Below are 27,739 nucleotides of genomic sequence, written 5' to 3' on the forward strand. Positions count from 1 at the left end.
AGTTGGCACCAGTTCAAAAAACATAGTTTTGAGAAAAACGCATTTAATTCATTTCGAATAACTCGAAAAGTAATTATCGGATCAACTTCAAATTTTCATTACTTTTAAGATATTACAAAATGGATTTTTTGAGGAGGTGCAAAATTCAATGGTAACTTTATAAGAATAAATAATAAATTTTCTTTTTGGTTTTATAGTCAATTTTTTTAAATAAATTTACACAAAAACTAAACTTGCGACTTATGTGATTAAAAAAATAGTATTTAAAAAGAAATTGAAAAAAATAAGGTTACATAAATAAAAAAAATGTATTACGATGTATTGTAATAATATTTAGTTTTAGTATTTATTTATTTTGTTATAATATTTTATTTTATATTTTTTTGATTTTATTTTATTCAATCAATGCTCCAGCTTAATTTATATATACATACATACATATTTTGTATTATTTTGCGACGGGTAAGCCCCCAATAATTATGTACTTTTAATTGTCTAACCAAACTGGCCACATACATATTTTTTTAACCGAATAAGTCGTTTGGAGTATATACATATGTATGTATTATTTTTGCGATGTTCATAGAACCACATATAAACATACACACATATACGTATATTCATATTTGGACGCACAGAAGTAGAACAGGTTCCCGGTTGACGTAAGACTTGTCTTCCCGTGTCACATATGTATAACGGCTCGTCGTACAAGATGACATCGCAATACAAATATAAAAACATAAATAACTCACAAAGCGGCTGCTTGGTAGCAAAAGACCCGCTTAAGAGTGAAAAACCAATCATAATAACAAAAGGTTTGGTAACTGCAGACGTGTTTATTCAACTCGACTATTCATCAATAGAAATAATAAATAATATTAGTGATTCCTTTTTTTGCCAAATTCAGTAAGCAAAAAGTTCTGCTTTATCCACATTTTCGGTTTCGCGTTGACAACGCTTATTGCTTTATATAAATACAAGCAAGTACATATAAATATATTTACAAAAAACAGTAAAAATAAAAAAAAAAATAAAAAAATAATAAACAACTAATTTTAGCATTAGCTTCATTCATAAGCAGAAACTTATTGTGCTGGCAAGCCCAGTCTGGAGAATGCTGGCATGCCGTAAGGTCTACACAAACGGATAAACACAAAAAGAGAAATTCATAAAACGAAAAAAGAAGCTGACAATGTGTGAGTTGAACAAGTAATTAAAATAATTCTTTAATTTTTTTTATCCTCACAGTTGCAATACGCCAACTACTACTGCTCATCGCCACCGCAATGGCCGCTGCTGTCACATGCGACTGCAGCCAAACACTGACTTCACAACTCTTGCAGACCGTTGTGAGCGCACAACCCAATGACAACGTGATCGTGTCGCCAATTTCCATAGAGACCTGCTTAGCGCTCGCCTACCTCGGTGCTGAAGGTCAAACGGCTGCGGAATTGGCCACCAGCCTGCAGCTGCCACAAGCCGGCGATAAGCGTGCTGTTGCACAAAAGTTCGGTAGACTCTTTGAGAAGACCAAATCGGCGACGGGTACTGCAACATTCCGGCTGGCCAATCGCATTTACATCGATGAACGTTTCCAAGTATCACCACAATACAATGCATACGCCGTCGACCAAATGCACGCCAACGCGGAGAGTGTGCGATTTGCTGACGCTGCAGCGACAGCAGCGAACATCAACAGTTGGGTAGAAGCTGAAACGGATAATAAAATTCGTGATTTGATTCCAGCCAACGGTTTGGACGCGAATACAGCGTTGGTGCTGGTGAATGCGCTCTATTTTAAGGCAAAGTGGGTGAATCAGTTCCACAATCATACGACTACGAGACGTCATTTCCACGAGAGTGCTGCGCGCAAGGTGGAAGTTGATATGATGAAGCAGACGGATGATTTTCTCTATGGCGACTTCCCGGAGCTGGATGCCACCGCTGTGGAGTTGGCTTATTTGGATACAGATGTCTCCATGTTGGTGCTGCTACCGAAGAGTGTTGACGGTTTAGCGGATTTGGAGGCGAAATTGAAGAGCGTTGATTTGACAAAATTGTCGACAGCGATGCGCACCGAAGAGGTTATACTACATCTACCGAAATTTAAATTTGAATTCGAACTTGAGCTGAAACCGGTACTGGAGCAGGTAAGTTTATATCTGTAGATTTGTAAATTTTTTGCAAAAAATTAATTTTTTATTAAATTTGCACTAGTTTGGCATCACTAGCATGTTCAGTGATGAAGCTGATTTCAGCAGTTTGCTGGCAGCGCAAGAAAAAGTGGCCGTTTCCCAAGCTCAGCACAAAGCTTTCATTGAGGTCAACGAATCGGGCACCGAAGCGGCCGCGGCTACATGTGAGTGCATAGCGTTATTGATATTGAATATATTTCTTATTTATTTATACAATTTTAATTACAGATTTGAAAATTGTACCGTTATCGGCTTCATTTCAACAACAAACATACCAGTTCGTCGCCGATCATCCATTCGTATTTGCAATTAAAGATAATGAAAATGTCTACTTTGTTGGTCATGTCACACATTTCTAAATTTAATTGTTGTTATTTACAACAAACAGACCTATTTACATTGTATATGGGTATTTAACTAAACGACAGCAATGAGTGGACGCTTGTAAATATGCTATGATGACATGGGATTTTACAAGGGCATATTCATTGCCAACGTGAATTTTATGTTTCATTAAATTTTGTGTAAAACACACAAGAGTTTGAATAATGTTAGATTAATTATTGCTATTAATTTAATAAAATATATATTTTATGGAAGATAATATAAATATACACTTAAAAAAATAAAATAAAAATATGTAATCATACAGTGGTGGGCTTTTGATTAGAACTTATGTGATAAGGAGATAAAACAGAATACTGGTTTTGGAGACTTTAGTAATTGTTAGTGTGGTTTTTTGTATGGTAGGAAATCAAAATAATGAATAAAATAAGAAACTAAATACATTTTTTTCCAAATAAATATACGAAAAAAGATTCGCAAGCACAATTTAAACTATTTGATAAATTTAATTAAAGCATTTGTTAATTTTGCTACAATTTAATTTATTTATATATATAATTTTTAAATTTAAATATTTTTAAATAAATATTTTTTAAAATAATTATTAACATTTATATGAATAGTGGTTTTTATACTGTTTTTTATTTTTGTTTTGCTTTTTTATTTTTTTATTTTGCAATCAAGTGGCAACCAAAGCAATTGTTGTCTACACACTTTTCGTCTTTGACGTTATGTCAGCAACAAAAACAACAAACTCTAGCAACAGCGCAAAAAAAAACGGTACCTGCGTTGGTAGAGACGCAAAATCAAAATTTTATTTATTATTCGGCTGTCGTTAGTAATAGACGCGTACGATTGAAATTGTTTAAAACTAAAATAAGTGCAAAATAATTGATTCAGGTGCAAAAGAATACACATATAATGTAGCCGCGTTAACTAAGAAATTTTCTGGGCACAGACGGCAGTTTCAAGTAACGAAAAAAAAGTGGACGATAGAAAAAACGCGAAAAAAGTAGAGTGGGCGATTAATGGTTGAATAAGCAAATGGTATTAGATATGGATGAAGCACACCAACTAACACGCAAATGTTATCCATATACACTGCTACGCAACGTGCACAAATTGCTGCCACCACCAAAAACAACTGCTGCAGCTGAACCCAACGTCACTTTGTATACGAAAGGAGATTTTTCATACTTTCACTACAATTGTGACGGTTTCAAGGACATCGGCTGGGGTTGTGCCTATCGCACGCTACAATCCATATGCTCATGGATTGCTGGGAAACGCGGTGCTACGGATTTGGATGTGCTAGTGCCATCTATAAAAGAAATGCAACAAGCGCTCGTGAAGATCGGTGACAAAACAAATGATTTTGTTGGCTCACATGATTGGATTGGTGCCATTGAAGTGTTTTACTTTTTGGATGCACTCTACGATGTTGTGTGCCGTATAATACACATTGCAAGCCACGAGGATCTAAAGAAATATGCAAATGTATTGAAAAAATATTTCGAAGATTATGGTGGTTTAGTGATGATGGGTGGCGATATGGACGCTGGAGCGAAAGGCATCGCAGGAGTACATATTAGCGGCAATCAAGTTTATTTACTAGTCATTGTAAGTAATACAAAGAAATAGTTATTTTAGTTATTTAAGTTTGTATGAAGAAAAACGTTATATTTGCTAGAATATTATGCAAATGACATTATACATTATTATGAAACTTGTTATTAAGAAATGTTCAGCTAAAAACGAATTTATGACCTGTGACTAGTTAACAGGTGGTGGTGGTGATCGCAATATGGTTGCCAACGTTTACAATTAAATTGTTTAACAACAAACTTTGGCTCTTTGCTCAGTACATTGTGTATGCAGCAATTCATGTGTAAATAAACTTACACAATAGCAGCATACACTTATTACAATTAAAACGGCAGCAATAATTACGTTAGCGGTCAAAGTCGAAGTTTTTTTTTACCATTAGCTGGTTATTTATTAAAGGTTATTTGTCGTAATTATATAGTACTGCGCGCCAGTAAATTTAATGTATAAAATAACTAACAGTAGTTTGTAACTTACAAACGTGTGCTAAACATATTTTTGATCTCGTTATTTTTTCTTTCACTTACAGGATCCCCACTTTATCGGCGTGCCCAAGTCTGTGCAAGAACTAGTTGAACGCGGCTACATACGTTGGCAGCACACGTCGGAATTTGTTGATAGTTCCTTCTATAACATTTGTTTACCTCAACTTAAATAAAATATCAGAAAAACAAGATGCCAAAACATGAAAACACCTGGACAATACACATAATTGTATTATTCATTTGTTAAATGTCCATATCCAAAAAAAAAAAAAAAACATATGAAACTGTTGCAATAGTATTACTTAATAAAAATTGAATTGCTTTTATTACAGCGATGCCAAAAAACGTTAAATAAATTTAAATACATATATAATTATTTTGAAACAAACCAAAACACTTGGACTTTTGCTTTTGGAAGGAACTATCAACGAATTGCTAAGATTGTTTTCACTTATAAAATTTTTGATAATTTTTACATGTGACACACAGCGATATTGCCATTCTACCGTTAACTGCTACTTAAATGCGCGATAGCCACTGATAACGCAACAATTCTTAAAGGCATCCGAAAATTGTAAAATATGTCTGCGATAAGCACTTGTCGCCACCTCGTAACACACGCTTGCTGACTGCAATAGCCGGGGCTGCCGCGTTGTTAACTTGGCAAATACACATAAACAACAAAAGACATACTTCGTCATGTGAAATTTTCACTAAACAACAAACGCTTAAATAACTAATAACTAGCTAAAAACATAAACAATAAAAAATATTCAGTAGGTTTACATACTAAAATATCGCTTACGAAATAAGATGGAATTGCTGCAACGTTTGCTGTACACCGCCTTAAGTGCTGCCTCAATTATATATTTCATAGTCAAAGCGAGCCTCTCGCATTGGAAACGGCGTGGTATATTACATGCAAAGCCGAAATTCTTAGTTGGTAATTTGGGTGGCGTTGGTGGTAAACGCCACATAAGCACCGTACTGGAGCAACTTTACGAAAAGTACAAAGGTCAAGCACCCTTCATAGGTTGTTATGCATACTTGAAACCGATGGTTTTAGTATTGGATTTAGATTTGGTGCGCAATGTACTGATAACACATGCGACACACTTCAGGGAGCGTGGTGTATTCGGTAACGCGCCACATGATCCACTCTCGGCGAATTTACTGCAACAAGACGGCGCAGATTGGCAACGTCTCAACACTGTTGTGTGTCCAGCTTTTGCTGAAGAGAAAATTTCACAAATGTTGCCAACGTTGGAGAAAGTCGCCAGCACAATGCAACGTTCTTTGGCACAAGCGGCGGACGATAATGCAGTACCGATAAATCATTTGGTGGATTGTTATAATATTGATGTGATTTCGACACTGGCATTTGGTATTAGCGGTGAAACGCTATTAAATTCCGATACTGAATTTCGACGTATGGCGCGTAGTTACCTCAAAGACTTCAATATGTTTCGTCTGTATTTCCTTATGTATTTTCCAAATGTTGCACGCTTGTTACGCTACAAAAACTACGAACAAGCTGCCACTGATTACTTTCTTAAGTTAGTGCGTCAGAAGCTCTTCGAACAGGAGTGGAGTCGCTTGGATAAGCATAATAGTTTCTTTCACATGTTTGCCGAGTTGAAACGAGATCGCGACCCAAAAAGACGTTTGAGTGATGAAGAAATAGCAGCACAGGCATTTTCATTTATCCTCATGGGCTTAGAAACATGCAACTCGGCGATGACATTCTGCTTGTATGAATTAGCGCTGCAGCCGGATTTGCAGCGGCGTGTACAGGAAGAAATACATAAAGTGCTCAAGCGTAATGAAAATGGTATGGATAGCAAAAATTTGAAAGATATGAATTTGCTGAGACAATGTTTGAATGGTAAGTTATAACTTCTTTTAAATAATACTAAAAATTATATTATAATATCAGTGTTTATAATTAAACAACTTTATTTCAACTTTTCAGAAACTTTGCGCAAACATACACCATACGCTTTCATACTGCGCAACACGAATGCGGACTACGAAGTGCCCAATACTATATTCATGCTGCGACCAGACAATCATCTAGTCATACCAATCGCGGCTATACACCGTGATCCAGTGCTTTATCCCGAGCCGAATAAATTCAATCCGGCACGCTTTAGTGAGGAAAATATTAAACAGCGTCATCCAATGGCTTTCTTACCTTACGGTGCCGGTCCACGTTACTGCCTCGCGCGACATTTTGCCGAACAACAAATGCTGGTTGGGCTTGCAACGCTGTTGCGTGATTACAGCTTCAGTCCATGTCGCGAAACACCGATTCCACTGGTGTACGATAACACACGCTTGGTACTTACACCAAAAGGCAAATTAAAGTTGAAAGTACAGCGTGTGTGAATCGCGTACAAGTGCTGCTTAAAATAGGGAGAGTAATATAAAAAAAAAACATATTTAGACATTCTTATGGCACAATTGACAGTTGTGTACAAAATTTAAAAATGTTATATTAATTCACTTCTTAAGATAATGTAACTTACTATGTGTAGTAATTCCGCCTTATATTCTTTAAGATATGTATGTACATATATTTTATTGTTTTTAAGTTACAATTTCGCCTCATGACTTGTATTGCAGTGTACAAATACTTTCCAAACCATTGACTTCGGGTTATGCCTACGGATTTCTAGGGCATGCTATTTTTTTGAATACTATTTTATATTCGTTTATTAGACATTTAAAGATTTTGGTTTATTTGTTTAAGGCGTTAGAATACCTAAAAATCCGTAAATATGTTTGCTGCTTGTGATGTGTATTTAAGTTATCCCTTATATATGTACGAAAGCTTTTTTGTTATTTGTTCAATACAAATCGGTTTATTATATGGAAGACACGAACAAAAATATATGTTAATTATATATATAAAATATTTTAAATACATTTTTATTTGAAACGATTGCGAGTCATTGTCATGATGCGATATAGACACCTTTTCCGTATGTATGTTTGCTCAGAATATATGTGGTTTGTTAGTGGTAGGTGTTGCGAATAATTTAAAGTTTAATTTTACAAACATTTTATTAAGCAATAACGGGTAAGTTATGGATTAATTAGTGTTAAAGTTACAATTCCTGCTCTTTTCAAAAACCTTTCAAATATGACGGAATTTTCCGCTATTTATGGCAGCACTGCGTATATTGTTCCGATTCCACTTTGGTTTAAATTGCAAATGTACTAGTTGCCACATTGTCACAGAAGAAAACGTAACCGTAATTTTATTTACAGCTGACAATATTTTACCCTTCTCATTAAGTTTTTATTGCAATAATCACAATTAGCTGCATCATATTAATATTACTGCTCACATTTTATATTTCTTTTATTAAGTATTTCACATATCTGATTTTATTCTTTTGCCACTATTTTTGGCCAACAGTACTAAAAATGCAACCGTGTCAGGCGTCCACTGCGTCCAATACGAATTTGTCATTTGTGTTTTCAATTTTGTAGCCGCTTTTTATTCGTAAAATGGCAGCTGTGCGCGCTCGTTGTGCTCATTGTCTACGCGATTCCGTTATCCGTTGAATTTTTTCATTGCATTACGAATGGCAGACATAAAGTGAAAAGAAGAAGGAAAAGTGTTTAATTCTATTAAAATTGGACTAATAAGAGGAAAACATTATTTAAATGATGGTAGTAATTCTACTCTTTCCGAAAAATGCGAAAAATTAGTATAATAATATATTTTGCAGTGTATAAACAAATGTTGAAAACGCTGCGAATTCGTCCGCTAATTTTTTCTGAAAAGGATATAGTAAAATATTCATATGGGGAATGTGTTGTCTGCAAAAGTTTCCAAATAGTGAATTACAACAGTGTTTTGCGACTAAAAAAGCAAAAGTTATGTGATTTAACTTATTAGTGTTTTGAAAAATGAGAATAGGGTGCAAAATTTGAAATGTATAGTGTTTTACTGTCTGACTGGGGGAAATTCAGTTTAGCGGATTAACTTCTTAATTTGATATCAGACGCTTTGGATACACAATGTACATATGCTTTCGCTTCAAAGGACGAGATATTTCGCTTTATTTGATGTGCGAAATGTGCGTACTTGTGTGCAATCATAAAGCACAAAACACTAACAACATATAACAACGGATTCGCCAAAACAATCAAACAATTGGCATCATAGACGACGAGAAAAACATAGCAAGGTAATTAAAAACAAATAAAATATAGGATATTTTCTAATAAGCGGGTTTATAGAAACCAATTGGAATTTTGTTATTATTTTTATTTTGTTATAAAGTTATACTATATGTGTACCTTAACAACATTTTAACAAATTACTTTTTCATCTATTTTGTGAGCGATTGCCTTTCACTTAACCATTTTACTTAATTTTGGGGTGAAACATAAGAATGATAGATTCATTCGGCAACCCTATAACGGAGTTACACCCCCAATTTGGAATTGTGTCTGCACCTTTTGTATACATATTTGTTTATTGTGCGGAACTTCATAGCAAATCCATTTGTCGTTCCATATAATTGCACTTTTCAATTCCTGTATGCGCAAGTGCACTTGAAAAACTTAGTATCTGTATGTGTACTAACGTTTACCCTTATCTGGACATGGTTGTATACAAATAGCCCTTTGATGTGTCTCTCGGTTATTGGCTTCATTATATCTGAATCAAGTCGACCTGTTTAAATATTATGTATTATTAAAATAAGTTCAAAAAATTAAATTATCACCTATCACTGAGGTTCCTTATCAATTATTTGCAAAATGTAATTAACAATCATCTTAATGTAGAACACACGAATACTTCGTATAATAAAAAAATAATTGAATGATTATTAGAAAATAAAATATTTGACGATCTTTGTTGATGTTCCATAAAAAGTTCATTGACCAAAACATAATGTTTTTGTTTAACAAATATTTTATATAGATTACGATTGCGTATTTAAAAAAGTAAATAAATAAATGTAATTTTGAATCGGTTTCCCCATCAAAACATGACAGAATGTCTGAAGACCTTTCCTATAATTTTAATTTAGATATTCCGCTTCTGCTTTACATTTGCCTTAAGAAGTCTTTCGACCCTTCAAAGAACCAACCGTGTCTTTTGATTCCCTTCAATATTTATGTTGAACTTCCGTATATCTGTTTTTAAATTATTCTTACTACGTCAGAATTAACATATTAGACACTTGCAATAATATAATATTATTCTTTAACGCTTCAACACTGCGTGTGTCTTGTCTAAGAGAACTAATTAGTTCGCATTCTCATCGATGTGCAGTTTAGCAGGATACTTGGTTGATACATACCTACAATTTTTTATTTTATTTGTTAAATACAGGCATGTAAATATTGGAAGCGGTTTTCGTTTGCAAACCTGTTCTCGCCCATCTATAAAATGTACAATCGCCCATGCTGACCAATGCTTGTCTCTTAATTTATTTGCATTCACACGTTTTGCTTCGGCCTCTTATCTCTTTACTGAGTTTTTTGTGTTTATTTATATTCTATTTTTATGTTTTTATACGCTATGCGAGTAGACCACTTTGACTTGACAAGTGTGGGTCGATTTGTGCGAATGTTACCTACTTACACATATACGTACATAGGAAGACATGTTGTATAATAAATTGTATTATTCTGTTTTGTTTTTGTTTTCTATTTCGAGCATTGATAGTTTCGCATATCGCATTGGTGTAGGCTGATATGTAGGTGTCTGTTTGTCTTATGGCTTTTCGATATATTATTAGAAGAACAAACAGCTTTCGTAGGTATGTATGTTTGAAAACTGTAAACCTGGAAAGTTAAAAAACTGCACACTTTTACGTCATACATAAATGATATATTGGAATTGGGAAACAAGCAAATAAAAAATGTCAATACGTCAGAGAAATAGTAAGTTAAAACGAGTGACAAAAAAATAAAGTATTATGAAGTAAATATTTTTTTAATCTTGAACTGTTACTAATTTATTTTGTGGTTGCCCTGTTTAAATAACTTTCAGCAATGCATTTATTAATATATGAAAGAATTTTAATTGTTTTTATTTTATTTTAATTTAAATTTTAATAATAAAAAATTAACAAATAAAAGTGTAAATATTCACATATTGACATCCAAATGTATATTCATTATATTCAAATAGGCAAACTAAAAAAATGTGTTGTTTACATACATGTTGCGAGAGTGTAAAAATGTATAAATACATTGTTTACTTGCTCAAAATTAATTCTTTCTGATCTTTGTAATCAAGTGTAAATTATTATGCGCTAAATTGACAATATTTTAGTATTTAGTGCAACAATATTTTAAAGACATAAATTAATTTTTGAGTGGGAGTCGGAAGCAGTAGGAAACACAATCAATAATGACTAGTGTGAACCAAAATTAAACACAAATGTGTTACAAAGTAATATAAAACTGTATTGAAAAACAGTTGGTTGTTGGTGGTAGCGATGGATGGACTACGCTGAATAACGTTTGCTATATATTCGTACCTGAATAATGTATGACTGCACAAGACAAACCGCTACCAGGATACTACACTTGGAGCGCGCATCGATTTTCTGTAAAAATAAAAAAAATAAAAGCATTACAAGATATATTTATGCACATTAGCAGCTGTGTCTGCCGTGGCGAACACCGATGGCTAGCTAATATTTAGCTTAGATAATGATTGCAATACCGATAAGTATACTTTTCCACATTTTCATTGCATTAATTACCTGGGAAAATATTTGGTAGACCTAGTTTGCAAGATAATCCTAATTTCATTTAAAATGTTAATGAAATTTTATACTTTGTCATTATTTACTTATATCCTGCATTTGTTATGGCAACTACAATCGAGAAGCACTGAAAAATCACAGATAATTTGACGGCGCTCTCCTTTATTTCGATTTTGTACAAAGTTGACTCAAATGATGTAGCGTGCAGTATTCTATTTCTCTCTTGCTTCGCTAATTTTCGATTTATTTTCTGTTTATACACACGTACACACATATTTATGTGTATTTGGTTTTGCGTGGGCGGATATGCGATTTGTTTGGTGTTTATTTAAATGTGCTTGACCGGCTTCTGGCGTGTGTTTTGTGTTTCGCTCCACTTGTACGATTCGCCAGATAATTTTCTCCCTGAACGCGCGTTTGTTTATAATAAAAGAAAGAAAACTGGCAGGTGTGAAAATTTTATCAACAAATGTTGTGCAAATACTGACTCAATACTGAAATGCTTTCCGAGTTCTTACTACGTCAATACTTTTGTGAGAATTATAGTACTTTCATTTTTTTGTTTGAAAAGTTGGCAAGTGGTTTGTTGTAATTTGTCTGGCGTGTGGTCTATTTCCAGGTACTTATTAAATCTTTTTCCTATTTCCATGTGTGTTTTTATTAAAAATCCGGTTTTATGAAAGTGTGAAAATGTGAGAATGTGATTACCTAATTTTTTTAAAGATCTTTTACACTAACAATTAAATATTTTCTTCAAGTTTTTTGCGCTTAAGTAATATTTAAACAGATATTAAAGTTTATAGAAAGTGTTTGTTAGAGTGTATGGAATAGCAAGTTACTACTGCTTTGGAAAATATTAATCTTTCGGCAGATATTTCTTTATTGAAATGTTTAAATGTTAAACTTTTATGTTTTTTTTTTTAATAGAAAAGTATGCATTTCTCAATGTTATTATTTTGAGAATGTTTGTTAATAAATTGTAATGAACAAATATCCGTTGTTAGAACTTTTATCTGTTAATGAGCTAAGTTAAATTTTTTCTTCTAAAATAAATTATTCAAATTAAAAGTTCAAAAAAACATAATGCAAAAATAAATAAAAACATGTATAATTTTGTGAAATAATAAAAAGAACCACTTAACGTGCTTTGTCTGCGTTTCAAAAACAGTCAAAAATCTGTCGCTGCCGCACTTGTTGCTGACATATCATTGGTCAAACAGCAATTTGATACGCAATATGTCACATAAACGCAACATATTGCCCACGCAGTAGTATGCCTCCTAAAGAGACAGCGATAATTGCATTTGGTGGGAGTTCGAAGTGCTGCAAAGTTAATTTACTGCTAATTAAAACGCTGCAGGAATTCAATATTGTCAACATAATTGATAACATAGTTTCCATCATCAAAATTTGGGCGTATTTCATTACATATATTATTATATATTCACACATTTGCCGTGATTTGCTATTTCTTTTGTACCGTAAAACATTTTCATTCATATTTTACTATTTTGTATGCGTGTATGTATGTATGTACATTAATTTGTCTTCGTGTTGTGGTAGCACCTCAACAGTTCCATTTATCACACAAAACTAATTACCTTAAATTGCCTTGCGATAAGATAAAACGATTGTTGTAATTTTCTACATACTACAACACAACACGCTTATCACTTTGAGCGATCGATCGATCACCAACAAATGATTGCCACACACACACTCCTTGCCGCTGTGTGCTGGAAAATTTATCTCTTGAACTTCTTCTTTTTTTGTACTGGAAATCAATACTTGCAGTGAACTCTATTAACAGTGCATTTTTTGTTGTTTACTTAATGAGTTCTCATTGTTGTTGTAGATAATGCTGCATTTTCATTGAATTCCATGTAACTCAAACAAAGTTATCTATAAGATAGTGTAATTTGACGCCAATAACGGAACACACCAACCAACGTAATATTTCCAGTATTGGGAAATATTTTTTGAGGAATATCTACAAACATATAAATTTTGGTTTACATACATACATAATAGGTGTGTTTTCAGGGAAAGGTGTCAAAATGCCCAAAATGTGTTAATTTCGTAAAAAAATATGAATTACAAGTATTGCATTTCACAAAATGAAAATGTTGTAACTTAAATAGCGATAAGATATGATTTCCAAGTTTGATAAGTTTGAAAAATAAGGCAGGTTTTTATTTGTTATTTTAAGGTAGTGAAGCCTCAGACCACCTAGGTAAGGTAATCAATAGCAATTTACTAATTTTTGTTATAATGAACAGAGCTTGCGAAGCTTTTCCTCTTTGATATTGTTTTTTAAACTTTGAGCTGTGGCATGAGCAGTAGTTTTGTGAAGTTTTCTCAGAAGCTAGGTGTCGCATGCTAGACGTACTGCTGGTACTTAGAGTTTACCTAATAAAGTCTAAGATCAAATGATACTATGAGGTTAGAATGGACTCAGAAAGTCTTTAAACATTTCCAATGATGTCCGATGATTTCATTCCAATCCAATCAAGGAACAAGGCATCGCGGTCTTGATATACATATACTCGAAGTAGTAACCTTCTAAACATTAGGTTTTTGACAACTCTACAGTCGCGTACAGTACTTTAGTGAACTATTTGATTTTCTATCCGGTAAGCGCCACCACTTCAGTCCCATTCTATTGTTTCTTTCATTCTTGGCCTTACCTCTATTGCAGGATGACCAATTAAATTTAAAATAAAATAAGAAATCATCCAACGGAAGTCTGCGGCAGGCAGCAAAGCAATTTCCCAACCCAACTGTTACGACGAAAGGTGCTGTTACTTCACACAAACATTACACGCTTTAAGGAATAGTGTAATTTTCTGTACAATTTGCTACAACAGCAAAACAAAACAAGAAACGACCCGTTGAGATTGGTTTCGTGAGAAATAAAGGTTGGTATGGCTGGTTAGTCTGGCTGCCGCTAGCATCCTTTCGAGCTGTTTGGCTTTCACAAACAAAAAATCTACTTATTTTCTTTTATGTTTTGAGCGTGTTGCGCTACGGAAATGCGAGACACACCAGTAGACAAACTTTGGGCTTGTCACTGATTTACATACATTGTACTCGCACAAGAATTTCTTGTTTGCTCCACTTCGGCACAATCTGGTTGTGGCTTCTTGTCATAAAAAAGAGAAATATTTTAATAACAATAGCCGCGAAACAGCTTTGGAAAAGTATAAGATAGATAGCAAGAACTACATTTCATGCAAATACCGTGTTGAAGTTGCGAGAGTTTCAGTTCAACTATGTCTACATACATATATGTATATATAGAAGTGCTATGTAACATACATATATTTAATTTTTTGCATAAACAAACTGTGAAAGTAGTTAAAGCAGACTATAGAAATAGATATAGTTTATAGGTGTTTATAACGTTCGGGCTGCCTATTTCTAAAGAAAAAAGAAATATTTGAAACAAATAACCTACAAACTCTGCAAATATCACACTAAGCATATAACAATTATTACACGATTTATTTTAGAATAATTTATTATAAGACACTCGAGTCTTACTTTACTGAGTATAATTATTATCATAAATACATTGTAGATTCACTTCAAAAGAACAGCAACGCATTTTCAATTATCGGTTGTCTTTTAAGAAAACATTTCAACTCTTTTAGCTTATCTCAAACCGAAGCGATAACAGTGAAAACATATGCTTAAATGTCAAACCATAAATACACTTCGTTATGTCTGTCCATAAATTTATCACTAATAAAATCATTCACTGGATTGTTTAAATATTTATTAACAATTTGTTAAGGCCGTCACTTTTTGCAATGCAGTGGTGGAAATGGGAAAACAGCTGTTGTCTGCCGCTGTTTTAATGGAAATCAAATGCTTTCAATGTATACGTATGTGTGTTTATATGTGCTAAGTATAAAGCTAATAGTGCTTTGTGTGAGCTGAAGTGCATATTTTTATCACACTTACAAGTGTACATGTGTACATATTGCACTTATATGTAAACAAGCGCACAATTGTGCATTTACTTATTACACATTTGAATATAAAGCTTCCATTTTCATTTGCCATGTCACTGTTTTTTCATATTTTTTTGTTCCGATATGCTTGTGATAAACATTTGCTTCCTTTTTATTTTTCACACCATTCACCCTGTAGAATAAGAGCAGCATCTTCAATGGGAAATTCGCTTTCACTTTTGACAACTGGAAAGTGTCAATAGGCGCTGTGAAAAATAAATTTAAACCCTTCTTATGTGATTTGAGTGATAATCTTACAAATAGTGAGTTTTATGTTCGGTGTTATTGACTTGAAAGTATAAAAGCAGACAGTTAAATGTTTTTGATTCAATTTGCCTTTATACTGCTGCAATGAGACTGCCTACAAATAAATTTCCTATACCAGAAACGTGTTAAATTCGTATCACAAACAGAAACGGGAAGCCGCTGGGTGCTAACTACTTATTAATATCTGAAGAAAGGATATGTTAAGTCAACTATGAAGATAATTTTCTAACTCTCAGTTATTATTTACTATACTAATTGGTTTTCCCCACATAGGAACGTGTGCTTATAATGCGACCAGTTAAACTATACACTTTACTTCCTTGCTTCCTTCCTGTTTGTTGGAACAAAATCTTGGCTTCGAAGGTATAGCAGTCGAAAGCCACTTTACACTTTTGTATTACCTGGCTAATTTAGGTGAATACATAGAATGAACGCCAGTGAAAATGGTAGAAGCTGATTGAGGCAAAAACATACCACATACTCGTATACCAAAGTTGATGGTGCACAGTAAACGTCTGTTGCAACATTTTATTGTTGCCGCCGTTATTGCTGCTGGCTGCTACTTCTTCGGCTGTAGATCACATCACGAATCGCTACGTGACCGCACAATGAAGGGAAAATTTTCACAATTAGCTTGTCGGTGAAGTTCTGCTGGCTGATGGCCTGTTTACTTGCCGCGCTCTGACGCTGGCTGACTGCATTACTTTTTATTTTATTTATTATTTATTATACTCGAACATACATATAACTTGCTATGTATGTTTGCCCGTATGCTGAGCAACAGTGAATCGCAACATCATTGTCGGCGTGACATACCCTGGCATTTACTTTGTTACTTTTTTATTTTCATTTTTTCGATATACCTATATCTATATATATTTTTTATGTCTTGTGAATGATGTTGAAAACATTGCCGATCCTAAAACAGCTTCTTTTCTACCCGTTTATGCTATGTATAATTTCATTGGCTCATTCATCATTCGTGTGGCCCTGTGAACTCTTCACCTCAACCATTTTCTTACAGTTTGCTGTGTGCATTTTCTTTTGCCGATTTTATTGGTAATTCTTCAGTGGCACATTTTTTATTTCAGCAATAAATTTGAATATATCTTTTTGAGCTTTTTTTTTTCTTGGAGCAGCAATCACGTGTTGTATTTTTTATTTGCGATTTTTGTATTGTGCTGTTTATAGACATATGTACATATTTTAAATTATACGCTTTAACAATTTTTGTATGGCTTAAGCTTCCAATTCTTTGCTTTTCCACGGCGATTACCACGGCAATGCCTTTCTATTGCTTTGGCTTCATTTCTATTATTTTCAATACATTTCTTATACATAAATAGTATTGCCAACTGCAAAAAACTTTGCGAATATTTTTCATATAAATTAAAAAAATACTTATTTACATATAAGTATATAAATACTGTTTTCTATCTCGCAATCGTTTTTCAAGCTGCTGCAGTTTGAATAATTTTCTGCATTGAACGTCTAATTTCCGGTGGAAGCATGATAATATGAATACCCTGTAGCAGTGTGTAATCGTTTGTAGTTTGTTTAATATATAAATAATAAATTATACATATTCTATATTATAACCATTTTTGCTGCTATTTTTCTGCTATCTGCCATTTTTCGTTTCCTTTTTTTAATCACATCCATTGTAAATATGTCCGTTTTCGTGCTTGTGCGTTAGATATTTTATTTGAGGATTTCGCCTGAAGGATTATAGACACGCGCACTTGACGTTCGCTTTGAAAATAATCAGTTAATAATTTTCTGGGTCACGCTTTCTGCTGGCTTATACTGGCTGCTGGCTGCAGAGCTGTCATGTCAGCCGCTTTGCCAATAGTTAAGCCCATTTCCTGCGAGTTTCCTGCTTATTCAGCCGTCGTTTTAATTTTTCAAACATTTTTTTGTGACTTTATTGTGCAAATTATTTCTGTGCCAAGAGATTTAAAGTAATTAAGCGTCTTAATGATTGTGTCAGAAATTTGCAAGGGACATGCGATTAAAAATGACATTTCTAAAATTTGATTGCTTTTCTTTGCCCAAAGCTGTAAGGTAGATAATCTCAAGGAATTTATATTTTATTTGCAGTAATTTTTTATAAGCTTTCTGAAGCTATTTGTGATCTTTAGTAATATTTTATTAATGTAAATGCTGCAGATATTGTATTTATTATTAGCGCGATAATATTTTTTCTTTAGTTTTTTATTCTTTGAGCACTTTTATCTTTTATAAAAACATACGGTTTTGTATGCAACGTTTTATATAATATTTTATTCGTTCTTTTTTCATTTATCCTTCTCTATAAATCGTTCGCCTCAAATTTCATCATAAATAATTTCATTACAAAGCCGAAGTGAATAAGAAATGGAGCTTATCTTTAAATTTGCTTTAAAGCTTACACGATTTACATACATATGTATATAAAGTAAATTAGTGTTTTTGTAATTATATTTGCCTTTGTATGCAATTTGTGTTCGTATTTATGCGCTGATAAGCACACAGCAAAAGAAAATATATTTACTTTGTGAAAATATAAACCAAAACCGCCTAATGCTATACAAGCTAAAGCCGACCAAGCAATGGAAAGCACACAATACAATCGAAATCAACTTTAAGAAAAAGTTGAATAACAATCATGCAATGAGTAATATTTTTCTAAAAAAATATTTCTGATTGTTGTTACTACTTGCACTTGCACAAATATTTATCGAACAAAATATGTGTAAACATGTATATTAAATTACTTGCTACTCCACAATTTCCATGTTATAGCCCAATTTATATTTCAAAATAATTTTACTGTTTTTATATTCCTCCCTCTCCCCCAAATATTTATTATTTTCTCATTATTTGTGCAACAACACTTTTACACAATTTATGCTCTAAAATCACAACAAATCAAAATTGTAACGACACCAAAGCCAAAGCGTGTGTGTCATTGTGACCCTCTTCTCAATTTCCATTTCCGCACGATCCACACTCAGAGGAAAGCGTCAAACACCCAGTCAGCACTCGTACACTACTTGCCACAAACACTCTCATATTTCCGTTTCGTGCAACAATTTCCTTCAACTGCGCGCAGCTGCATGCTGGTTAACGCTTCACACTTTCTTCACACACAACAACACACGAAGTAACCAACCCACAAGGCATACAAAGTAAGCATGCAGCGCAGCAGCAGCGACAACCTCAGCCAAATGGAAAATATAGACAGAAGAAGTATATAAGAAAATATATGCATATTTATTTAAGTCGGCAGCGATGTCTTCTTTTCCATTTGTTTCGCCTTCAACACGCAATTTACACACTAAACTTCCAAGTATTGGTGTGGCGGTGTCTGCATTGGGAGGGGAGCCTCAAAGTTGCCGCGCGCTCTAACACACACACATAGACGCACTAGATGATTTATTATGTGTGAAGTTGGCGATGATTGAATTTTATTCTGCTTTTTGCTTTACTTTACTTCACTTGGAGTGTACGTAGTTGTTGTTGGTAGCAATACGCAGCCTACCATCGTTTGCGTTTGCGTTCTGCCCGCATTTTACTTTGACGTTTGGATATCAAGCTTTTTTTCGTCGCTCCAAGCTTCAATATTCGTGTATATGTATACAAACATATGTATTTGCTTTTCTGCACTATTTCGTTGCTATTTTGTTGTAACTATTATTATATTTTTTATATGTTAACACACAAACAATTGTAAATTCCCCTATTGTTCTTTACTTCTTCTTGTTATTTTTTATAATATTTGTATATTTTATCATTTATGCATATTCTGCCTCCCCTTCAATGTTTTTCCACTGCAAACGCCTGCCTCCCTCCCCATTTCCGTGCTTAGCTGCTCTGCAAAGTTTATCTCAAGAGGTCATTTACATTCAGTCATTGTGTCTTTGCATCAATTTTCCACTTCTTTCTATGCTTTGTTTTGTTGCTTTTCTTTCTAAATATGTATATTCTATCCGGCTATTATCAACACTCGCTCACTCATTCACTTAAAACAATGATTTTCTATGCAATTTTCTGCAGGCGCCAATTTACATTTTCTTCCACGGTTACCTTTAATGCTCTGAGTCGCCCTGTACCATGTTTGTTTACATTTGTTGGTATTTCTTATGTGTCAGTTCACCTGTGAATTGTGCATTTTTTACATGCTTTACTTATACACTTGCATGTCAAAGTGCATTTACTTTCAAACAAATGCAAATATAATTATATATACTTATTTACATAAATACAAATGTACATATACTCGTTGGTGCTGTGTAAAACATTTTCTTTCTCGCATTAGCCCACATAAGTGCCTGTCCGTTGAACTTTAATTGATTGCGACAAGCATTCTGCTCTGTCGCCTCAATTTGTTATTGTGTTTCTTCTTTCCGTATATCTACTTGGCAGCTGCTGTCAAATTGATCAAATTACACAATCGCATTTTTTATGTTTGCAGTGAACTTTTGTGCATGTAGGTGAAAAATCTTAATTGCTTGTAGTCTAAAAATTATCTAAAAAGGGCTTGATTTTTTTTATACAAGCATAAATGGCGTGACAATCGACACATTAAGCTGAAAATTTTTCAAACACTTCGCAGTGCGGCTGTCTTTTTATGGTTACATGTTGTAAACTTGAGTTTGGTTACTTGCATATATTTTCGTGTTTTTTTTTTGCTTGCATATGTAATTTTTATGCACTTATATGTTTGTGTATCTGTTACTTTTACATCACGCTTTATTATCTATCTATTTCTTTTGCATTTTAACGACCTTCCACATGCTCGTGTTATTGACACTCACTGGCTGTGTATTAATTGCAAAGACCTTCTTCACATTCCCACATATTCGTGTGTTTTTTTACGTGTTACGTTTTCTTTTTTAATCACAAAAAACAACGCTTTTGGTCTTCTCGTTTTCATTTGCATGTCATAGCTTCTTGTTTTATGACTTTTTCAATTAATTTTTTGTTGCGACTTGTGACCATTGAAGATTTGAAATTTCACGCCGCTGACGCATTTGCGCAAAAGTGAAATTAATATTTTTGTTTTCACTTGATAAACATAATATATATGTAATTATGTAAGTGTGTAATTTTTTTAATATAACATGTGGTAGATGTTACCTTGATTTCTGTGATTTCCTTGTGTTTCTTATGAGACTCAATAAAAAATATAGTTGGACTCAATTTAAAAATGTTCTCAAACTAGTCTTGATTCCTTTTATAATATATTCTTTTAATTCAATTTTACGATTTTGATAACTTTTTCTAACAGAAAATTCTTGACAGCAGCAGTGTGGCTACTACGTAAAGAATTTAAATACAAAATATTTATTTTTAAAACGATGCAAAGCATAATTAAAATTTTAAAGCAATTTGAATCCAACTTTCAGGAATTTAAATAAAAAAAAAAATAAAATAAAGTTTTCCAGTTTTGTTTGTTGTATATTAATCCAAAATCCTCTTGCACCCAATTTGTTATTATGATCATTAAATAAACGAAATACGATTACGCTTGCATAATAGTCCAAAATACATAAATAATTAACCAAAAAGAGTTTTTCATTGCTACAACCAAAAATTCAATTGCCGCCTACATACATACATGGTTGTGGATACAATTATCAATTCTGACACGCATTTAATTGAAATGCAATTGCAGTGCATGTCCCCTGAGTGCAATTTCCAGGCCTGCTGGCGTAAGCTCCAAATTTGTAATGTACGATTGAAATATGGACAGTAAAAAGGCCCTTTGAGACGCACCAATTGCAGTTATAGTTATTCTCCTCTGCCGGGCCACAGTTGCACTAATAAAGTTTACACATATTTATGGTGTATGTGTGAGCTTGTGATGCACATAAAGCCAAAGCGAACATTTTCATAAATTCATTCTTCATTTGACTGCCCAGTTGGGAATATGCACTCCTCTTCCCGGCATACATATTCGTACCGGCGGTCCATATTCGTACGCCGAGTTTACAGTCGTCTGCGAACATTACTTATGCACTTTCTGCATTGTCAAAGCTCGTAATTTAAAATCTTATATACCCCGTCATACCATCGTAAACTGTATGTATGTATTAGACTGTAGCTTTAGGTGTGGTGACCACCTCGAAAAGGGGCCAACACGTTCACACTTTGGGCTTCTAAGCACACAACTGCACTAGACACCGTAATGTCTTCGTCAAACTCTCTTCCGCTAACTGCTTTTGTACACAGCGAAATGCTTCTTCTTTACACGCGTCAAGTGTTGGGTCGCATATATTTATATTCATATGATTGATGCACTTGCCAAGTTATGTACATTATTATTATTTATGTTGTAATTATTAAGTTATTCTATTTTCATATTTTCTACTATTCTTTGGGGTCTTCAAATGGACGCACAGTGTGTGGCTAAAGTATGAAAACACACTATTTAGATTGCATCCACAAACTGTCGCGAGGTAGTTAAGAGCTGGATTTCTATTTAATCTCTATTTTTTTATGATCTTTTCTAATAAATACACCATTTTGTACTGAAGAAGAATTCAATGAAGCAATTTCATTCAAATTTTCCCAAATGGTTCTTTTTGTTATAACCTTATTTTCTCCGAATTGGTTTCATTTCTAAAAAATATTTATGAATTTAAAAGAATTGTGCAAATACTGTATAAACATCGAAGATTTATCTACTTCGTAGAAAACCAGAATATGGATTTAAATTTTAAAATAATAAATTTAATTTACTTCATTATTATGAATCACCATTATATCGCGTTTATACAAAAAGAGTAAATGTTAGGAATGTATTTCTGATAAATTAAAATATAAAATAATTAATTGCTAATAAATATTTCTTGAACTTTTTCTGCGATTAGCAAAAAATAAAAATAAAAAAAAGTAAAATAAAAAACTACACCCTGTAATCTGTTCTGTGGAATGCCTTTTTGTTTACACAGAGAGCTGATTGCATCCCACACATAATTAAAATTCATTTAAATTCAGCGGATTAAAATGTATTTATACAAATTTGTTTACTTCGCACACACATGCATACATATTGTGTATAAATATAGAGTTACATACACACATATAAAAAAATGCAGCGAAGAATTACAACAACGCGTGTAGTATGTTTACTTATGTAGGTCACAATGAAACCGTGAAAGTGCATTGATTATTTGCTCGATTGGCTAGCTGGCTGGCCGGCTTGTTGGCTGAATGCAAAGCGTTTGAGTTGTTGAGTTGGAGGCGTCGGAGTTTAAATGCATTTGCTTTGCCGCCCAACGCTTGCGCTGTGCTTCTGCTATCAGCGTGCTGGACAGCCGCTACTGCTGTGATAAAAGCTGCATAATTCACATGAACACAGTTGTTTTTGTTGTTATTATGCCACATATTGTTTTTATAGTTTCTCGATTTTGTTTTTTTTTGTGCTTTGTACCACAAATTATGCATAATAAAGAGCCACTTGAAAGGCCAAAGCCGAAATCGGACACGCACTTTGCCATTAAACATAATTAAGCATATTTTACGAGCGGTCATTATATTTACTAAATGAACTTTAACACATACATACATACATACATGCTTAAGTGTACTATATGCGTGTATACATAGGTGTGCATGCTTAATTACTTTCCTTATATAAAATTTGGTCGTTTGTTTGAATTATGTGTTTTTGGTAGTGCATTGCACTTTGCCGTATTGTTTTTTGTTTTTGTTTGCTAAATTACTGTTTATTTTTTGTAACACCTAAAGAATTATTAATTTGTGGGTAATAAATAATATTGCTATAAAATAATAAATTGTTGTTAATTTTGGGAGAGAATTTATTTGTGAATTAGGAGGGAAGAATTTTAAACTTTCACAGGTCTAGAAATAAAAATTGAAAATTTATTTTTCTTCGTCATTATATTTTTCTAGTATTCGAAACAATTATCAGATGTTTTGATAAGTATGTCTCTTCCTATAACAATAGGCTTTCTACGTCTATAATTAGGCTTCAAATGAGTTCAAGACATCAAATTATTTTCTAACGAATTTCTTTTTTAACTTTTTGTTGTAAAAAAATCTATCACAGATCCAAATTAGAGCTGTAGATTGGCTCTTCTGACTACAGAAGTCTTTAAACCGTCTTAAAGACAGCCACTTAAAGTTCTCTAGATAGCCTCTGGCTCGCTGGAGAGGTTTTCTTCAAATGAGAAAGTCAAGAAACCGATGAAAATATTTTTATTTTCATTCCAAAAAACTTTATTCATTCTTCAGTTAATCTACTAAAAACTTCATCCAAAAACATTTCCCATTGCTATTTTTGTATTTCTTTTGCAAATTTTATTCGCATACATAAATGATCTGGCGCCATCTAAGCAAATAATCTGAGCTGCTGAAACGCGAACGCTGTGCGTGAATAAATTTTATACTGACGAATCTTGGAACGAGCAATAATAATTTCTTTTTCAACATAAGAAACTTTTCCCATTACCTATAGCAGCACTCCCTTACTTCCAACAGATCGCAATCTGTTCTAGATCACATAGCACACACCAACTTCTATACATTCAAACGTACGTGCGCATGTTTCGTATGAATAATTAATTCCTAATTTACTCCGCTCCGATCTCTCTTCACAACCTCTAAGGCTCTAAGGCGTCGACTGCAAGATAATGATTAATTTTCGTATTTGTTCTCTCTTCTTGTCTTTACAGAATTAATGATCAATTTCATTTTACGATAACAATAGAGCAAAGAACAACAATAACAACAGCGGCAAAAGCATGAAAATAAACACGCGAACAACAGCAGCAGAACAGCAACGAAACCAAAACGATTCCATCAAGTGATCTGAACTGAACGAAAAAGTCGAACAAATAATAAAAACAAAAAAAAAAAAAACGTAAAGCACGAAAATATAAAAATAATAATAATAAAAAAGCAGTGTCTAAAAAATTAAAAACATTTGCGCTGAAGAAAGCATTCGAGTGAAGAAAAAGCGGAAAAAAATAATAAAAATAATCTAACATAAAAGTAATTATTAAAAAGCTGAAGCAACACCATAAAAAAGCGAGTGCAAACATCCAATACAGGCAGTCAATCAAAGACAAAAATATAAAAATGTGGAAATGTCAAAATAATTCAAATAATTCGGCGCAGCTTTTAATGCGCTGCATTTTTAGAGCAGATATAAGCGGTTGAGCTCCCATCATACGCCCGCTGATGGTGCTCCCTGACAATTTGGCTCAAAACATATTTGGTTGTACTCATGTACAACAACAACATTATTAAATGTACACTAACAACATTTATAGCACACGCAATTTCTGGATGATATAATATTTTTATCGGTGAAAAAAAATCTGCCAATGACAAAATTAAGCGGCGCCACAAATTAATAAAGAGAAACCACAACACAAGTAATAATAACCAAGTGCTAGCAATTAGCGGCAATTAACGTAATTGCTTAAAATTGTCAAAACATTCTTGAGCGCTAGAAATAGTTCTAGAAATAGTTGAAAAAAATAATATCCGAAAAGTGTTGCCTCAGTGTTTTTACTTTGGGGTTAAGTGATTTTTTTTTGTGAAGCAAATATAGTGTTTTTTCATCACGATGGATTTGAGTTTAGAACGCGATAGCAGCACTGTACTGGGCAGTCTCTTCCAGCAGATCATCAATGATTTGAAGGTGAGTGGATTTCTTTTTATTTTAAGTTACATTTTTTTATTTCTAAATAATATTTTATCATAGTTTTAACTATTTCTTGGGTCAAAATTTATATAAAAGGAGTAAAGAGAGCACTAGAACATCTTTAGGAAAATCTTGCACAAAACTCTACAGAAACTATTATCCCATTACATAAAGTAACTGCACTTCTATATTTCTCAGTCGTACATTTAACTGTATTCAGAGTATAAAAATAGATTGGGATTACAAAAACATAGACCTTCGAGACTATTGCCTTTATTATTTTATTTCGTCTTTTATGCTAGAGTATGCTCATCTCTGGGCTATATCGGCCCGGGTTATTTTAAACAATTATGCGAAACCGCTTTACTATCGCTTTGTCTCCAAAAAAATATTCTAATTCTTGTCGTAAACTTTGGTACCCGAAGAAAAGAGTACAAACATCTTTTAAGGATGCCAGAAAGATTTGGTTTTAGTTCTATGCCGAAATCAAAATCGTCATCGTCTACGCTAACTCCTCTGGACCAAAAAGTAGAAAGGTTGACTGGATGATAATTCCGCTTAGTAATCATTATTCCCTATATATTGTTGTACATCTTAAGTCTATCTTTAGTAGAACTGTTCACGTCCGACTTTAGGGTTCATTAAATTACCTCTCGCTAAATAGTAGGGTTTAGCAAGACTTGTTCTCAGACCCTTCTCATAATTTGTACTTGGCTTAATGAAGTTCTCTTGAATATATTTTATCATATTTGTATCTACCTCATTGCAAGAAAGAAGGGTAATGTCCTTTAACTGTAAAATTTTCAATCTGCTCAACTTCTTACCACCGTCCTTTATGCCTCATAAATGAACAAAGACCGTAGTCAAGATCATGTGTACACATACATATTTGTTGTATTAATAAAAATATCAAATAACCAAAAAAATGTGCAAGACCATAACAAGGCAAGACAATATAGGGGCTGTTCCTTTGTTTGCTTCGCCATATTCGTGCTGCGTTAAATTTGTTTATTCTAAGACCTCACAAAGTGCAATCAAAAATTTGTAATTCAGTGCACAGCCAGAGGCAACAGCTGAGGTACGTAATAAAAAAGTCTAAATCTAGAAAGTGAAATCGTAGAACAAAAGGAATTGCGGCAGCAAGGTCAAAAGCGTCGCCCTGTCTCGCTCTCTCTCGCGCCCGGCGTGTATTCAAGTGTCCACGACACGTCTGCCACTGAAGTCGGTACAGATGTTTTCGAACATATGATATGAAAAATATTTGAAAACAAAAAGCGAAAACAAAAACAAAACTGCACACAAGAAAGTCACACGAAATTGGTAAACAAAAGTATTTGACGTTAAGTATTTCCTCTTAACTGTATGTGCGTGTTTTTTTTCTGTGTAATTTTCAATATTTCTCACGCATGCATTATGAATGCCGAAAGCGTTTTTCGATTTATTCTTTGTTGTTGTTATTTTGTTTGTTTGTTTTTTTTTTAATGTTTTTAATTTTTTTTTCAAATTGTTTTGGGTAGGAATCAAAGGGTAGACACACACTCAATATAACAAACCCGCAGTTTGATTTTGATTTAAAAAATTGTTTTCTGCACTAAAATATTAAGTCATAATAATAATTACAAAAACAAACAAAAAAAAAACAATTTGGGAAACGCTATTAGTGGCGCATAATTAATTGTTCGTCGATTAGCCATGTGGTTTTCAGCTGTTAGGAAATTGAATTGTTATTAAATTTCGTGACCTTGAAATGCAAATGCAAGGAAATTAATTTATTTGATGAAGCACATTCGGAGATTGACTGCAATTATCTAAAATTACTAATAAATTGAAGGCTCTTCAGTTCTTTTCGGCAATAGATGGCGGTGTATGCAAAATCTTTTAATTTCTGGTTCCAAAGAAGTATATAAGAGTTAGTTAGTGTTAATTTGGAAGATCTTAGATACTTATTACAATATTATATATATAACTTTATCAAAATATTGAAGTTCACTACTTACGAGAAATATAATTTTGGCTTTTTACTTCAGCAAAATTCTGTCTGAAGTATCATTGCATCAGCTAAAGTTAACTGGCAAAGATGTGTTCATGTTTTTCATAGTAACATGATGATCAGCAAGGGGTTGGTCAAATAATCACAAAAAAAAAAATCGATAATGTAGTTCGAAAATAATAGCTAGATCGCCTTTAAAATATTAATAAGGCCCTTGAGAACCCTCATTAAACAGTTTACGCCATTTAGAGAAGCCTGAGATATAAGAAATTTTCCTATAACCCATTTTTTGTTTTAGACAGCTTCTCCTGCAAGAAATTTATTCATTTTCATTAATCCTTGCAATTTATAGTTTTTATGCGGGTCCAAATTTAGTATACGGTCAAGAATGTTCTACCGGAAATTGAGAAAACTCGAATGGATTTTATA

General features: G+C 33.3%; 4 protein-coding genes and 2 long non-coding RNA genes across 21 annotated transcripts in view; 4 read left to right on the plus strand and 2 right to left on the minus strand.

Annotated features, from left to right (window-relative positions):
* The first annotated feature begins 492 nt into the window (after window positions 1-492).
* Window positions 493-2,849, plus strand: LOC105214476 (serine protease inhibitor 42Dd). Of its 2 annotated transcripts, XM_011187921.3 has the most exons (5): window positions 493-984; window positions 1,060-1,196; window positions 1,249-2,150; window positions 2,218-2,359; window positions 2,424-2,849. In XM_011187921.3, the coding sequence occupies exons 2-5, from the start codon at window positions 1,193-1,195 to the stop codon at window positions 2,552-2,554; spliced, it is 1,179 nt and encodes a 392-aa protein (XP_011186223.2). In that variant the 5' UTR covers window positions 493-984; window positions 1,060-1,192; the 3' UTR covers window positions 2,555-2,849. The 2 variants fall into 2 exon arrangements, with proteins under 2 accessions (XP_011186223.2, XP_028897698.2); XM_029041865.2 differs by lacking the exon at window positions 493-984 and having other exon boundaries at window positions 1,031-1,196.
* Window positions 2,850-3,281: 432 nt separating this feature from the next.
* Window positions 3,282-7,765, plus strand: Cyp6u1_0 (probable cytochrome P450 6u1). The gene is made up of 3 exons (XM_054234749.1): window positions 3,282-3,440; window positions 5,120-6,515; window positions 6,603-7,765. The coding sequence occupies exons 2-3, from the start codon at window positions 5,444-5,446 to the stop codon at window positions 7,016-7,018; spliced, it is 1,488 nt and encodes a 495-aa protein (XP_054090724.1). The 5' UTR covers window positions 3,282-3,440; window positions 5,120-5,443; the 3' UTR covers window positions 7,019-7,765.
* On the plus strand, window positions 3,440-5,024 carry LOC128922805 (probable Ufm1-specific protease 1). Its single transcript, XM_054234750.1, has 2 exons — window positions 3,440-4,160; window positions 4,675-5,024. The coding sequence occupies exons 1-2, from the start codon at window positions 3,585-3,587 to the stop codon at window positions 4,801-4,803; spliced, it is 705 nt and encodes a 234-aa protein (XP_054090725.1). The 5' UTR covers window positions 3,440-3,584; the 3' UTR covers window positions 4,804-5,024.
* On the minus strand, window positions 7,132-7,953 carry LOC128922806 (uncharacterized). Its single transcript, XR_008471991.1, has 2 exons — window positions 7,395-7,953; window positions 7,132-7,329 (listed from the first exon to the last, which is right to left on the minus strand). It is a non-coding gene; the product is annotated as an uncharacterized LOC128922806 (long non-coding RNA).
* A 190-nt stretch (window positions 7,954-8,143) lies between these two features.
* Window positions 8,144-27,739, plus strand: part of LOC105214473 (putative mediator of RNA polymerase II transcription subunit 26) — a 96,781-nt gene continuing 77,185 nt past the window's right edge. For 4 of the 15 annotated variants that reach the window (XM_054234736.1, XM_054234748.1, XM_054234740.1 and 1 more), the window contains exons 1-2: window positions 8,146-8,832; window positions 24,344-25,317. In XM_054234736.1, the coding sequence (XP_054090711.1) occupies window positions 25,243-25,317 (75 nt within the window). In that variant the 5' untranslated portion in view covers window positions 8,146-8,832; window positions 24,344-25,242. Of the gene's footprint in view, window positions 8,833-24,343; window positions 25,318-27,739 lie in introns of all 15 variants that reach the window. The other 11 variants (XM_054234738.1, XM_054234739.1, XM_054234741.1 and 8 more) reach the window with 6 other exon arrangements.
* LOC128922807 (uncharacterized) lies at window positions 18,466-21,015 on the minus strand. The gene is made up of 2 exons (XR_008471992.1): window positions 20,781-21,015; window positions 18,466-20,665 (listed from the first exon to the last, which is right to left on the minus strand). It is a non-coding gene; the product is annotated as an uncharacterized LOC128922807 (long non-coding RNA).

The sequence above is a fragment of the Zeugodacus cucurbitae genome, chromosome 6 (genome assembly GCF_028554725.1).
Source record: "Zeugodacus cucurbitae isolate PBARC_wt_2022May chromosome 6, idZeuCucr1.2, whole genome shotgun sequence".
Taxonomy (NCBI): domain Eukaryota; kingdom Metazoa; phylum Arthropoda; class Insecta; order Diptera; family Tephritidae; genus Zeugodacus; species Zeugodacus cucurbitae.